The sequence below is a fragment of the Saccostrea cucullata genome, unplaced genomic scaffold, assembly GCF_032062105.1.
Source record: "Saccostrea cucullata isolate Sc308-1 unplaced genomic scaffold, CSIRO_AGI_Scuc_v1 ctg740, whole genome shotgun sequence".
In the NCBI taxonomy this organism is placed as follows: Eukaryota; Metazoa; Mollusca; class Bivalvia; order Ostreida; family Ostreidae; genus Saccostrea; species Saccostrea cuccullata.
Window position 1 is genome coordinate 100,871 of NW_026917965.1, and position 16,397 is coordinate 117,267.

General features: G+C 33.3%; 2 protein-coding genes across 4 annotated transcripts in view; one reads left to right on the top strand and one right to left on the bottom strand.

Annotated features, from left to right (window-relative positions):
* The window catches only part of LOC134269931 (syndetin-like), a 30,611-nt gene extending 29,699 nt beyond the window's left edge, over positions 1–912 (bottom strand). For both annotated transcript variants that reach the window (XM_062752200.1, XM_062752135.1), the window contains exon 1: positions 769–912. In XM_062752200.1, coding sequence (XP_062608184.1) covers positions 769–810 — 42 coding nt within the window. In that variant the 5' untranslated portion in view covers positions 811–912. The remainder of the gene's footprint in view (positions 1–768) is intronic.
* LOC134269767 (chromodomain-helicase-DNA-binding protein 1-like) lies at positions 902–15,543 on the top strand. 2 transcript variants are annotated; one of them, XM_062752004.1, is made up of 24 exons: positions 902–1,053; positions 1,303–1,415; positions 2,045–2,142; positions 2,396–2,525; positions 4,317–4,430; positions 6,003–6,159; positions 6,379–6,537; positions 6,714–6,815; positions 6,998–7,168; positions 7,545–7,773; positions 8,114–8,273; positions 8,551–8,700; positions 8,965–9,076; positions 9,401–9,552; positions 9,841–9,920; positions 10,116–10,330; positions 11,405–11,503; positions 11,587–11,657; positions 11,908–12,025; positions 12,320–12,428; positions 12,910–12,989; positions 13,293–13,439; positions 14,216–14,289; positions 14,515–15,543. In XM_062752004.1, exons 1-24 carry the CDS (start codon positions 966–968, stop codon positions 14,644–14,646), a joined length of 3,060 nt encoding a protein of 1,019 aa, XP_062607988.1. In that variant the 5' UTR covers positions 902–965; the 3' UTR covers positions 14,647–15,543. The 2 variants fall into 2 exon arrangements, with proteins under 2 accessions (XP_062607988.1, XP_062608037.1); XM_062752053.1 differs by having other exon boundaries at positions 12,910–12,977.
* The last annotated feature ends 854 nt before the right edge of the window (positions 15,544–16,397 follow it).

Sequence of the window (16,397 nt, forward strand, 5' to 3'; positions counted from 1 at the left end):
ATGTAATCAGTGGTAATCTTGTGCTGTTGTCGTTGTCAAATTCGTGCTTGAAATCTATGTACACATTGATACTAAAAAAGCATTTGTATGCTTCCGAGTCAAATCACGCGATATCTAACGAGAATTTTTTGAGAGTGGCTTCAAAAATGGATACCCAAGCGAACCAAAAATACTTTAGACGCAACTTTTTTAGAAAAGCGGTAGATTTCTGAATTAAATCGGTAGGCGGGAGATGGAGTGAAAAAGCGGTAGACTCCCGCCTAAATCGGTAGAGTTAACATGTATGGAAGAAATCAATCCAGAACCGAGCACAATTTCCGCGTGCAATAAATAAAGATTTTTATCTATGGCCGGTGGCACTGTAGCTCTTTAGTTGTCCTACTTAAAATTTTCAGATCAGCGAGCTACAGATCTGCAGCTAGATCAACTGCTGATCAGTGAATGTTCTCAACTCTATAACCATGATAACAGTAAGGATTATATTATTGATGAAAAAACAAAAACAAATAACTCTCCTTAATTTGTTATTTTTACCGAAGTATAAAAAAAAATATTTCAGGCCAAATTATTTTTCCTTCATTTTTTGAAATGTAAATTATATACAATATTTGGTATTTTTAAACATTAACGGGATATTACATCCCATTTTAAATGTTGGCAAGGTGGACCTAACCTGTTCAAAATAAATTATTCTGAGTAAATTCGAGCTACTTATTATTCATGTTAACTGCATCCAATTTAAGGAGTAAAATAAATTTGTAACATTACCTGCTTCTTAAGAATAGACTTTAATTTATTCTTCAAGTCCATTTTGTGGAACAGATGAACTACATGCTACCAAATCTTTTTTTCGATACGCCTGTGTTGACAAACAACTAGGAGTAGACAACTCACCCGGAAGTAAGACTACAGTTATCGTTCTTGACCCGGGAAATAAGCAAACAGAAAATCGCAAGTCTGTCAACATGATCAGTGAGAGCGATGAAGACGATGTTGCTGTAACAGAGAAGTATGTGAAAAATAATGACACCTTAAAGAAATATGGATGGGCAGGTAAGAAAATACAATGTTTATCTTTTTCTTTAATAAAAATATGAAACTTTCAAAGACAATTTCAATAAATCACAGGAGTCGGCAGTTTTATCAATAAACTAAAAATAAAGTGAAGCTCATGGCTAAGATTTTACTGATTTTCACTTTATTTTTAGTTTATTGATAAAACTGCCGACTCCTGTGAATAAATCAAGCTCAATAAGACAATATTCGTATACCAATTGTTTGTTTTTCCCATTCTTTGCTTAGATTTGCCTTTAAGACAATACCAGTTGTCAGGAGTAAACTGGCTGATCAATTGTACAAAGAAGGGACATGGAGCAATACTTGGAGATGAAATGGGCTTGGGGAAAACGTGTCAGGTTTGTATGTCACAAATGTTTTGTTTAAATAAATTTTCCTTTCAAAGATTTTCATTTATATTGGGACTAAATCAGACGCCACCACTTGAAGAAGGACTGAACATTTAGACCTATACTAGGCAATCAGCGACATTAAGCACTGGGGGATCTTTTTGGTGCCTGAAACTACTTTGACATAGGCCTCAGTTTATCCAGTCTCATCCAAAGGATCGGTCTTCACATCCCACAGTGGGATTCCAACCCAATTGACGGTGACAATATCCTAGAATGAATTGAGAGTCTTGCTAGGGATTAATCCAGCTTTGCTAGAGGTTCATTAAGTGAGATACATTTGATTGATTTGAGGCTAGGGTAAATATATTAAGGAGCATAGGCTTCCTTATTTAGGTGTAGTTAGGGATGCTTGAGTTGGCATCTTAGGGCATTTAGACATTTAAAGAGGAGGGAACTTTTTAATATTTCATCTGGAAGCCATTGAGCTAGATTTATAGAACAGGGTCCATTAGTATTGATCAAGGGGCCAGATATGTTTTCTTTCTTCCTGTTGCACATGGATACATATACATGTATATATATAAACAATAAAATTTGTTATTTATTTTGTAATATTTTCTGTTTATACCTTTCAGACAATAGCTTTCCTAAGTTATTTAAAGAAACCAAATCAGCAAAGTGTGGTTGTCTGTCCAAGATCAGTGTTAGAAAACTGGGCCGAAGAGTTTAAAAGGTCTGTATCAATTAAAAGAATTTGGGGAACAGAAGTATTTAGAATTATATATACTTTGTATTATCAACATAAATTTGCGACAATATTTTTAAAAATTGAACTATGTTTTCTTTTTTAAATTATCTGAAAAAACATCCTTTGAGGAAATTGCATGCCCATGTACTTGACTTAACTTTTGAAGTAGGGAGACATGAATGTCAGCTTGTGCATATGAGGAATCTCTATCAATTACACAAGTGTTTCTCTCTTTCAGGTTTTCACCAACTATGAAGATACAAATGTACATTGGAGATAAAGACAAACGATCAGAACTGGCAACCAAAATCAAGCATGATCTGAAAAAGGGGAGACAACCATTTGATGTTCTTCTCACCACATATGAGGTAATGATAAACCATTGTGTTCAACTTGTCAAATAGGTCGATGCATTTGATAAGGCGTAACAAAAAAATATGTTTGTTTACGGTTACCCGACCGACCCTAATTTTAATCGCCGACCCAAACTTTTTTTTTTGTCGTAAAAATCCGGAAGTTACTGGCCGGTCAGTTTAACTTTTACATTCATCTTTGAAATCGAAATTGAAAGTACAGAAACAAAAACCAGTGAGTTCAAGTTCTACATCAACGAGTTCGTTGCAATTTGCTTACCATTGTGTGGCAGTTGCAGGGGTGTGCAACTAGCATAGCCCGACGCCCAGTGCTACCGTTTTTTGGGGTAGTAAAAATTAAAATTATGCATGTATAACGGTTAAATACATGAGAAACACAAACGGTATTTTCACTCATTGTTTTGCTATTTAATTTCCAACTAATGAAAATTTTCTAGGCAGCATGCTCCTAATGCTCTTAAATCACTTTAATCTTATTCATTTTGCAGTACTACCCGATCTATTTACTTAAAAAAACGATCGTTTTTTCCTAATCCGAATTTTCTCCATTCCTCTGTTAATGGTAGCTCTTTCAATATTATATACGATCCCCCAATCAACTGATAGCTAAGTGTTATGTGGTTAAACTTTAATATATATCAATTGTATTTAATGGTTTGAAATGAAAATAAAATGATTTTTGCTTCATTTAAGTTAAGCTAGACTAGTGCAATATGTTCAGAAAAGAAAAGATAATTTCTTAAAATTTTTAACTTCAACTTTAAAAGGAATGGCTTGGGACCCTGACTTTCTCAACAATGAACTTTTAAAAATATTAGTTTTTACAATTTTTTGCCCCTATATTTGGACTGGTCACTTTTAACTTTGGACTAGTAGTAATTTACTTTCTTGCTGTTACAAGCCTGTGGGCTAGTGCTTGGTTTTTTTTTAATTGCACACCCCTGAGTTGTAAGGCAGTTGGCAAGAAAGATTATAATTGTCTACCACCCATATTACAAGCCCAAACAAAAGTAAGGCACCATACAATGGTAAAACTGTTTTTTAATTCAACCAATTCATGTGAATTTGTATATAAAAAAAATCAATAAAATAAAAAAAAATTCCTACCTACCGACCCTATTTTATTTCAGCATGTAACAGTAAACAAAGTTATTTTTTTGTTTGGCCTAACATACTGTACTATGCTGGTTTGCCAACTTTAAAGTAATGAATATGTATGAATAAATTTGATGTACATTATGGCAATTTTGTACTCGATAATCCTTCTTATCAATAAAAATAAAATGCAGACAAAAATTTATAATGATGGCAGTGGTCACATTTTATTTTTTTCTTTAATCATGCCCCCCTTTGAAGAAGGGAGGGCATATTGCTTTGCTGCTGTCTGTCGGTCCACTTAGTTTCCGTTCATTTTCTTTGCAACCGTTGCACATACTGAAATGAAATTTGGTATACAGATATATCAGATGAATATCTAGATCAAGGTTTGTTTTGGGTACGATTGCACCATTTTTGACAGAGTCATGCCCCTTAGACTTAGAAAAATTCCAATTATTTGCTGTTTCCATTCATTTTCTTGGCAACAGTTGTACATACTGAAATGAAATTTAGTGTGTACAGATTTATCAGATGAATATCTATGTCAAGTTCTGTTTTGGGTACAATTGCGCCATTTTTGCCCCTTTGGACTTGGAAAAATTCCAATTTGGGGGAGGGGGGCATAAGTGTTTTAAAAACATCTCTTGTTCTAATTTTGTTTTGCTAAATCTTTAACTGTTTTCCCAGCTATGCCTGAAGGATGATGCTTTCCTGTCTTCTGTGCCATGGTGTGTTATTGTTGTGGACGAGGCCCATCGTCTGAAGAACAGTGAATCTCTACTTTATCAGACTCTCTCTGATGTAAGAACAGGAACTTATGAGAAAGCCATCAGTGTCTGATTTTCTAACAAAAGATAACCTTTATTTAATATCTAAATGTATTAAAGCTAAATGAACATGCACTTCTAGTATTCAGAGTAAAAAAATAAGGCTTTCATTACATTATGTTACTGGTGCATTTGTTATTGTTACTTTACATTACTGTTATTATAATACTGATAATTCATGTAACTGTTATGTTACTGTTACATTATACTACTTTTATGTTACTGCTACATTACACAAGCCTTTTATTTACAGTTGAGCATCAAATAACTGAGTCTGTAAAACTGGGACACCAGTATAAAACAACTTCTTACATTACATACCCTTACATTACATACTGTTACATCACATACTATTACATTATGTAATATTACATTACATAATATTACATTACATACTATATCATTACATATTATTACATTGTATATTTTACATTGTATACGGTTATTACATTACACATTGTTACATTACATACTGTTACATTACATTCTGTTACATTACATATTGTTACATTACATTCTGTTTCATTACCTATTGTTACATAACATATTATTATACCTCTACTGATTTTTTACTATATAAAAGTAGATCGATATATTTTGCTGATTTCCTGAAAATCACAGTGAATACATTCCCTGCAAAACAGACTATTCCCTGCAAAAAAAGTAGATGAACTGATACACACCTATTCGGAACACTTAGCATTTTCTTTCAACTTACGACAAACTTAAAAATGTTCCGAGTAAACTCATGAATATTCATTAATGAATTGAAATGCATCACGAGTCAACTGGTCCCATATCAATCAAAAAAGAACCAGTTTACTGGAAGCGAACGACAACAGAAGTGGCGAGCTCAAGATTTGCGTAATGTTACTTTAGATTTTACTAAGTAAAAACTCGGACAATGAACTGATTTATTGATAAAATGGAATTTCTTTCATGACTGTATTCTGTTTTGTCGTATATTTTATCTATTCCTGTTGGAATTAAACATTGTTACAGAATACAGTATTGAACATAACTTTTTCAAATGTCTTGTTTGTATCGGTATAATAAAACAGTTAAAGTATATCATTTCAGGAGTCAGCAAGATTCCAGTTCCCCTCGAGAGCAAGCCTATTTCCCTCGGCGCAAGCGCCTCGTGAAATAGACTTGCTCTTGGGGAACTGGAATCTTGCTGACTCCCTCAATGATATACTTTAACTGTATACTGTTACATTACATTCTGTTACATTACATATTGTTACAATACATACTGTTACATTACCTATTGTTACATAACATACTGTTACATTACCTATTGTTACATAACATACTGCCACATTACATTCTGTTACATTGCATATTGTTACATTACATACTGTTACATTACATACTGTTACATTACATATTGTTACATAACATACTGTTACATTACATTCTGTTACATTACCTAATGTTACATTACTTATTGTTACATAACATACTGTTACATTACATTCTGTTACATTACATACTGTTACATTACATTCTGTTACATTACTTTACAGTAGCCTTCTATTTACAGTGGAACATAGATTACAGAGTGTTGTTAACTGGGACCCCAGTACAGAACAATCTGGATGAGCTGTACTCCTTACTCAGCTTTGCTGCTCCAAGAATGTTCCGACTCTCAGGGCGCGAAAAATTTGTCAACAAGTACAAAGATGTTGCCAAAAATAAAGGTGATCAAGTCCTAAACTTTAAATTTATTTAAGTTGATGATGTTCATATATTATGTAAACTGAAAGCTCAAGTAAACCAAGATGTTGGCTAAAATAAAGGTGCTCAAGCAAAATGTTTTAAAAGTATAATTAGTTCATGCCATTCATATTCAACATTGTGAAACTGAAAGCTCAAAGATGTACATATTTTATAACACATTGTAATTTTAATATTTACAGGAACATCAGAACTCCATGAGGTCCTAAAGCCTTACCTCCTACGTAGGACCAAGGAGGCAGTCCTTAAAGACCTTCCCAGGAAGTCAGAAATTGTGATGTATCATGGGATATCCAAAGTCCAAAAGAAACTCTATAAAGCCATCTTAACTAAAGATACAAGTAAGTGAATATTAAGAGTTATAAAAATCCATCCATTAATCATAATTTGCTAAAAGATTTTAGAAAACATTTGTTAGACATAAATGGTATAATCTCGAAATTGTGCATTAAGTTTCTTTATATATCCCTTGGAAAAATTACCGAGTAGTTTTAACCCTGTATGCTTTGTGTTTCAGGTGTTTTCACAGACACAAACAGACCAGGGGGAGGTTCTCCCAGACTCATGAATATTCTAATGCAGCTCAGAAAATGTGTCAATCATCCATACCTCTTTGATGGTCTGTATATACACTGTATAATTATATAACTTCCATATTCATGCCAATATTGAACGATTTTATGTCTACATCTATTCACATGCACAATGTACTAAGTTTCTTCTTTATATCTCTTCAGTCATTTATCACTATGAGTTTATTAGGCATTAAATCTAATCATGATAATAATTGTTTTGTGACAGGCGTTGAACCAGAGCCCTTTGAGCTGGGAGAACACCTGGTTGAGGCCAGCGGTAAGCTGGTTCTTATTGACCGGTTACTGAAGTACCTACAGACCACTGGACACAAGGTCCTGCTCTTCTCTCAGATGACCCACATGCTGGACATTATACAGGATTACCTGGGATACAGGGGTATGTCAGAAGTTATTTAATATCAGAATTTTTGTTATGCCTTATTTTTGTAAGAAAGTCATATGATGATACAAACTTTTCACAAAACCTGGTTGCATATAATCTTTGACATTCAAAATATACACATGAAGGAAATTTTCATGGGCAGATAGCAATGCATAAGAATCAAGTTAACACACTAATGAAATATCTGCTTGTAACAGGATAGGAATTTCTCAAAAAATGCATAGAGGTTATGAGTTATTAGATGTAGATAATGAATAAGGGATATAAATTGCAACAATCAATTAAGAACAGCATACATGTAATAAAAATAAGTATAAAATAAAAACTATAGATTATCACAGATTTGATGAGAAGTAAATTAATATTATAGAGTACAGTTATGAACGTCTGGATGGATCGGTTCGAGGGGAGGAGAGGTTCCTTGCTGTTCAGAACTTTAATAAGAACACAGAGACATTTGTATTTCTGTTGAGTACCAAGGCTGGGGGACAGGGGCTGAATCTGGTGGCGGCTGACACCGTCATTTTTGTGGACAGTGACTTCAATCCTCAGAATGACCTTCAGGCTGCTGCCCGGGCTCACAGGATTGGACAGACAAGGTTTCTACTATTTTTTTATCAGGCTATCTTAAAATTGTATAAGATTTTCTGAAATTTAAATCTTTGAATTGGAATTGGATGACATATACTGTTTTAAGTGCAGGTTTGTTGGCCTCCGTTGTATTGTGTTTTTTTGATGAATGGTAGGTCGGCAGGGGATGGTCACTCCTCCATGGCACCTGATCCCAAATCTAATGTTTAAGAGTTCTGTGTTTGCTTTTCTTTTGATTTGTATTGTTTGACTTGACTTTTTAGTTTGAATGCTGTTCATTATCACCATATATTTCATTGTGCTAACTTTATCAGAATTAATTTAAAAAAGAAAAAAAATTATTTTTAGGCCAGTGAAGATTATACGGTTAGTTGGCAGACACACTGTGGAGGAGATAATCCTAAAGCGAGCGGAGGACAAACTGAAGCTGACAGAGAAAGTGATAGAGGAGGGGGAGTTCTCCCTGGGGCTCAATAAACAGTCCCTCATCTCTGATGAACATGTGCCAGTATGTACAGTTTATCTTCATGTTGTTGGGAAAACTATGCACATGCCCACTATCATTTCTTGTTTTATGTCTCTTTTCAGCAATAAGCTTAAATTTTTTCTTTTATTCAGAATTCAGAAACAAAAAAATTGTTAATTTAAAAGAGCACATTCAAGTTAATAGCCAGCCTTCTTACAAATACGCAGTCATTTTTAGAGTCCACATGGACATTAAATACATGAAATTAAAGTTATGATACATTATTTTACTTGTGGATAATTTTTTCTGATTCCCTTAGCTACAAGACATTCTGAAGTATGGTGTAGATAATCTGTTGAATGAAGATGACTCTGATGACATTGACATTGACTTCACCAAAATCCTCGGTCCGTCTGTCAATGGTGAATGGCAGTTAGAGGAGGAGCCATTAGTCAGTGACGAACAAGAGGTATATGGTCCTTCCAGTTCTACATTAATATTCTAAGAATATTTAAAAATTTTAAAATATCTCATATGATGAAGTCCTTTCCTTTAATCATAGAACAATGCTGGTTTAATAGAAGATGGTTTCATGAATTAGCATTCAGTATACTGTCCTGCAATTTATTTATTGTGGAAAAGGATGTGGAGTTTAGGGCACCATCCATTTTGTATGAGTTTGAGGAGTAGATTATTTGTGAATATGCTGTCCTATGTTTTATTTTCTGTATAGAAGGATCAGGAGTTAGAGGAGGGTCCGTCCAGTATGTATGAGTTTGAGGGGGTGGATTATACCAAGGAACCCTCAGCAGCTGACATAAAGGCCTTTGAAGACCTTCTTTCAAGTGGGTAAAATATTATATTGTCATTAATGATAAAACATATACAGCCAAGCTTTGATGCAATGTAATCAGCTTTTATTTTGAAGAAAATTGTCAAGATAAATGCAGAGTCCAGATTACTGAAACGAAACTTTTTAATTGATAAATAAGAAAGTTATAATTCTGTTCCTGAAACATTTTGATGCAAACATATTGCATTAATTATTGGCATCTGAACCATTATCAATATGAGAATTAATATTTATTTGAAAATCATAATTGTTTGATATAATGAGTATTTGCACATTTTGCTACTTGATTTGACAGGAATAAATCTCTATTTTGCAGCTGAACAGCTGATAACGGAGGAGGAATTTTCAGGTGAGAGGTCACTGAGGAGAAAACAATCTGTTCTACTTAGTCCACTAATGGAGACACCCAGTTCCAGAAAACCCAAGAAACCACTCACCCAGGAGGAGATTGATGAGAGAAACAGAAAGGTTTGTCATCTAAAAGGGATTTTTGTGTCAGTGAAGCTGTGTTGATTGATATGAGTTTTATTCTTTGGTGCATCATTTCCCCTTAATTTTAAGAACTTTGAGAATTTTGAGAAGAATTTGAGATAAAAGATCTTATAAGACTTGCTGTTTGCATGATATTAAAAAATGAAATGTGCTTTTGATTTTAGTTGTTAATGAATTGGGTGGAGGATAAAGTAAATTTTGCATTGCATTGTGGAGGATAAAGTAAATTTTATTGATGATAACTGAAGATTATTCTATCTATAGAGAAAGGAGACAATGGAGAGGAAAGCTAAGGAGGCAGAGGAACGAGCCAAGAAGAGGGTTGAACAGCAGAGGAAAAAACTGTAAGTCCTCGGTCAACTTAGCTGTGTCCAGGATTTACATGGGCAGGCGGAAATATAAACATCCATTGAAAGTCACTAAAAATGCATCATTTTTACTGAAAATTTGATTTTCAAATAAATATCTGTAGAAGAAGTAAAATTATTTAATAAATAAAATACAATTTTCTCTACCATGTTATTTCTTTCTCCTTCCAGTGAAGAACTCTGGAAAAGCAACAGTTATGTGTGTAGCTGTGTGAGGTTTGACAGTGAGGATGAGGACACTGAAGAAGAAGAAGATTCAGGACTTGGACTGGGTGAGGAGGAGGAGGAAGGGGGACAGAAGAGTCACGCCATACACTACGTCAGCGGGGACGTCACTCACCCCATCAAAACCAGGAACAGTGTCAATCTCATCATTCACTGTGCAGGTAAGAGTTATCCCCCTTATAATCTGATTAGTGATTTATTATTTGTAGCAGAAACATTTCTTTCCCTTATAAACTGTACAATGCTTCATTGCTGTCAATGCAAAAGTTTCCTCTTGATTCAGTTTGTAGGGAAGAGTTCTTCCCCTTAATCCTTTCTGTGTTTTGTTATACCACTTATTTCCATTGTTCATTTAGCTAGAGTATGTTTTGTATGTCATAGTTATTGTTCATATGGCAGATAAGACAACCCCTTTCCTGTTTAATCAAATGTGGTTTTATTGTTTTAGGAGTTCTCCCTTCTATAATCCGTAATGAAATGATTGTTCACTCTAAATAAAAGTTGTTTCCCTTAAGCTGCACAATGGTTTAGTATTTTCTTTGCTAGTAAAAGTTCTTCCCTGTATTTGTTACCTGGTAATATAGTAGAAAGATAAAAACTTTACACTTGATTGATTTGAAAGTCCCATCCTTTACAATCCACTTCTAAATCCACTGTGATTTATTTGTTCAATACAATACAATCAAGAGTTTTTCTCCTCATTATAATCATTAGCAAATCAGAACTGTCATCTTTCATTGTGAGTGAGGGCCCCCATCTTTTGATCTACCGAGATCTATCATTCACTTTGTAAAGAAAATTGTTTAAAAATCCTTTGTAATCTATATTGTTCTTTATTGCTTTTTATGCACATAAAAGTGCTTTCCTTTTGAATTTTATTGTGGTTCCCTGTTCTCTATAAAGATCAGAGTCCCTGACCTTGTAAAAGTCACAGTTTCTTCTTTATGATCTGTACTATGTTTTCCTCTGTAATACCTTTGTTGTTTCTTTCTTCTATTTTCTTTGTTTTGTTTTTTTAAAGAAATATACATATAACCTCAAATGTGAAAATTATTGTTTACATAGAAAATAACAAACTGAATGTGAGATTGATATCATTCAATTTTGAATTGAAACAATGATATTGAAAAGAAACAATTTTTAAAACTGGCATTATATTCTCATAAATAAAAAATTAACAATATTAAAATTGAAATTTTGCTTTTCCTTTCATCTAATATGATTTTTTTATTTAGATGATTCTGGCTGGTGGGGTAAGGGTGGAGTGTTTACAGCGATCTCCAAACGAAGTCACTCTGTGGAGGAACAGTACGAACTGGCAGCTAAAATGAAAGGTTTGTGGAAAGATCATACAAAAAATATTGAGAACAAAAGATATCCTTCTATTTAGTTACTATCAAGGTTTTAATTTTTTCAGACATACATGTAGGAGATTGTCACCTTATTTCTATGGAGGAGGAAGATAAGTCAGGAGAGGTGGAAGACTGGGTGAGTATCCTCCATCCTTAATCCCACATCCTCCTTCTCTATCTCAATAAGTTTTATTATCACATAAGGTGGAGCTTTGAAAGCTATATAAGATTATAGCCTAGTACATATAAGTAAAAGCTTAGACAGTAAAACTTAGATATGCTGAAACAAGCTTTAAGAAAATGTGCTGATTATGACAGATAATCTAAGATGTGATTGCTATTAAATTTATTAAACCAAACGTTTTAAAGTACAAGTCTTTTCACAGATGTGTCTTCTCATAGCCCAGCACAGGGACAAGAAGAATAATACTTTATCAGGGATCAAGTTATCTGCCTTAAACGAGGGACTCAAAATGGTGTATAAGTTGGCAAAAGTTCGGAAAGGTATCACATGTGATTCATTCATCGCAATGTTTTAAACCTTAGAAAGCTCACGATGGCTGTCAATGTTTTATCATGATACAGTAAAACATACTTATAGCAAACAGGCTTATAATGAATTGATGCTTATAATGAAGTGTATTTATTCCCTTTGACATTAAAAGATATCAAACATGTACTGGACAAATTATCCTTTTTTTTTCTCTCTCTCTCATTGCACTTCATTAAAAGCATGTTTTACTTTATTGTGCTTTTAGTTTAAGAATTTTTATAGATAGATAATTCTTTTCTTTAAAGCTAGTGTTCATCTGCCGAGAATCGGCCATGACACCCCGGGATTTAACTGGTATGGTACAGAGAGATTAATCAGGAAGCACCTGGCAGCCAGGGGAATCCCCACTTATATGTATCCTTTGTTTATAGAGATCTCTGTAGGAGGATATAAGAGTTCAAAAGACGTGACTTAGAGTTAAAAGCATTGAAATAAGCCTGATTGCTATCAGATGATCACATCATATTCATATCTAGTTTAGAAGTGTTTTTATAAACACATACAGGTGCTGTTGTCTCATGAATATTGTTGTAAACTGTTCACTCTTTTCATTTTGTTTGTAAAATCTTTATTTCAATTATCTTTAATTTTTTTTCACAAATGTGGTAAATTAGCACTTTCACACAACTTAAAGCTCTTATAAATTTCTTTTAAAATTAGAGAATATGGTGTTTCCACTGAGCATTGACTCTTCTGGTGGGAAAAAAAAGTTAATTGAAAAATGGTACTTCTATTCTGTCCTTATGATACAGTTGTAGCATTTTCAGATCAAGAAAAACAAAAATATTTACTAATACATTTAAATATATTTCTTCTATCCTTAATGCAAGTACAGCTATTATTATCCAAGAAAACAGAAGGGGATGAAGAGAAAAAATGATGATTCTCACAACACAAAATCCCGTAAGTCTCTGTGTAAGTCCAGTCTAAATGTTTATGGAAAGAAATGTTTCTGAATTAACTTAAACAAAATTTTCCATCAAGTTCAGAATATAAAAGAAGAAATATCCTTTTTCTTAGCCACTGAAATACTGTAAACCATGGGGACACGTTTGTCAGGATCTTTTAAATGAATACTGCCACCCCTCCTATCAATGCAAATACCCATTTTTTACCGACATTTATTAATGGAATTTTGTAGGAACAGTTCATATTTACACATCCTTTTCTAAAACTGAGGACTTTAAATGTCATCACGCATTTCCTTTCTGTACACAGCTAAGAAGAAGATGAGTCCCAGTACCAATGCCATGAATGGTGGCTCCAGCAGTAAACTGCCTGATTTATTTACGGGAATGTGTATTTACTTCCATCCCTCAAACTTCAGTTCAGACAAGCTGAAGCAGTACAGGAGACAGATCATTGCATATCCTTTACACATCCATCATCTCAAAACAGCATTCTGGGAATTTCTCAAGTAACAACCTGCAAGGTTTCATTTGGATTTTATTTGAATTTTATTGACAAAAATTATCTCATGTCATTTAACCTAGATTTAGGGGTTAGAAATGATTTAATTTTTTTTTTAAAGATGAAATATTGCAAAAGTATGCACAGTAAAGAAGCAATTGCCACACCAAAAATTTATTTAATGGTTGTTTTAAGAATCTCTTTTGATATAAGTATACATGCTTTCAATTAAGACCAGTTGGAGCTCTAATTATTCTTTTATTATTTTTTTTCTAAAAGATTGCAAGTGTCAGATGTATTGGAGCTTAAATTTGCTGCTAATCAAGAAAGTAGAGCAACAAATTGACATTTCTTACATTTTACCTTAAAAAAAAATTGATGTTCTTTAATGTGCAATATGTGTATGTGTTATAAAAAATGGTTTTAAATGCTTTAATGGTTGAAGATCAACTGTTATATGTGACAATGTATTTTTTGTTTATTTATTACTACTGTATATCACTTAAGTTTCGGGACACCTTATTTTCTCGAGATAGCTATTGACTCTTTATTAGCGAGACAAAATTTTCACGAATTTTGGTCATTGCTCTAAATAATCTTAAGTATTCTATTATATGCAAGAAGGAAATTTTTGAGAGCATACCGTCTCGCGTAATTACGCGAAAATAAAGTTCTCGCTAATAAAAAGTGATTTACAGTATGTAGTTATTGAAATGTCCTTAACTGTTTTACTTATGATGGTGATGTTGTCAAGGAATTTTCCTCTGATGTCACCCGTGTCATAGCTGATTCTAACTGTGATCAGGTAGGTAGTGAAAACAGAAATCACATTCTCCTAGACAAACTATTATAATGTCTTTTTGGGGAAGCGTGTGCCTTTTATATCATTATCTATCTACAATTTAAAAAATTGGCAGTGTGTCTTTCAATGAGATGTCAAAGATCTGTTTAAATTGTATATTATAACTATTATAGTTAGATGACCGTTGTAGATATATTTATGTGTTGTAAATGTATTTGACTATTGTAGACGGCAGCTTCATGGTTGAAATCTAATGTGTCATGCCCGGTGGTGACACCTGATTGGCTAGATTGCTGTCTACGAAAGAGGAAGATTGTTCCCACCCAGTCCTACATACACCCCTCCTGTGATGGAAGCTGACACAATAAAGTTTTAGTTTAGAGAATGAAGATCCTCCTCAACATCTCTTCTTGATGTTTCCTGGTCATATACCAAGGATGACAGTAGTGGACTGCTAGTCTTATTAGTGCTTTGAGATTAGTTGTACTAACATTTTAAAATTCAGATCTGTGATATTAGTGTTAGAGTATTTTTAAATGTTCACCTAAACCATAGGCTCAGTTTAATGTTTTTTGATCCAAATTTGTCCATCATCTATCTTTTTGTTAACTATATGTATTTATTCAAATATTTAACTTCTGTACACTGGGATAGTTTTACACAAAACATAAAAGCTATAGATGAGGGGTTTGTCTACCCTTTGGAGCTTTGATCTGACGATAATATGAGAACAAATTAAGCGAAATAAATACAGGCAGATATATCAATTCTTTCAAAATTTCATTATCAGTAAAGCAAGTTTATAATTGCCTACTGGGTATTTATATTAATAATTGCAAAATCTAAATTTAGTGACAGATAGTTTAGATGACTAGTTCCTAATTTATACAAATCATGGTTTAAAGTTCTGTCCATAAAAAGAGGTAATTTATTTTGAACATCTACCGGTATATACACTGTAGATGCCAACAAGAGAAACAAGGCTACAATTTCATATCAGATTTAAAGACTCAATAATAGAATATTAGTTTGATATGTTAAAAGGGTTACTTTTATTACTATATATTCATTTGTCATGAAGAGAAAAATGATTCAGGTGGGCAGTGTAGACTATGGGCCTCTTGTTTAAGGGTATATGTTTTATCGACTTGATGTCTCTTGTTTTTTGTGAGACTTGTTAAATATCAGTTATCAGGGTAATACTGTTCTCAAAATAAAATGTGTGACTACAATCTGACACACTTGAGTTTATATTTGTTATTTTGTTAATAACAATTATTATATACTAGTACTTGTATACACATATACTTTTCATGGTCAGTGTGGAAGCATGACTTTATAAATCTTGTCCTGTCTTGCACTCTTTATTTCTGTCAGATTATATTTTTCTCTTGTAAGAACAGGATCATCAATCCTAATGAATATTAATGTAAAAGAGTTTAGTGTCTCAAAAATAGGTCACTGTGACCTCATTTTGAAATTACCCTTGGTATGTGCAAACTCAGATGACAGTATTACTGTAAATGTATTATATTTGGTGTGTATGATATTTGGCAGAAATTCATTTTTCAACAAGTTAGTGTAAATTTGATTTTAATGATGTAGCACTATCAGAATCTGCTAGATATCAATTTACTGGTATGATATACAAGAATTTAGCGATGAACTTGATTCAGGGGACTCTACTTTCCACCAAAATCACTAAGTAGAATACAGTGCTGAATGTAATACAATTACAGTATTTCTGTCGGTCCTATGGAAAGAGGTTAATTTGAGCAGTGAGTAAATCTCATCAGCCAGTATACCCTCATTTGGATTTTTCTTTGTCATTTTAGCAATGGTATTCAAATCACATGTTGCATGCTGTGGAGCATAAGTTCAACAAACTTGATTGAATTCTTTTGAATGAAAATGAATTCCAGCAGATTGAAGCTACAAAACCTGTAACATGGTTACCCAAGTAAATCATGAACCTTAAAAGATGAAGGCAGACATACAATTTTTTTCTGTGTCAGGTTTTGATGTTGCTTGCAATTGGAGGTGATCTTGAATGATCCTTCAAATTTAAAATCAAAATATCGTTTAGCGTTTTTAATGGCTGAGTTTGAATG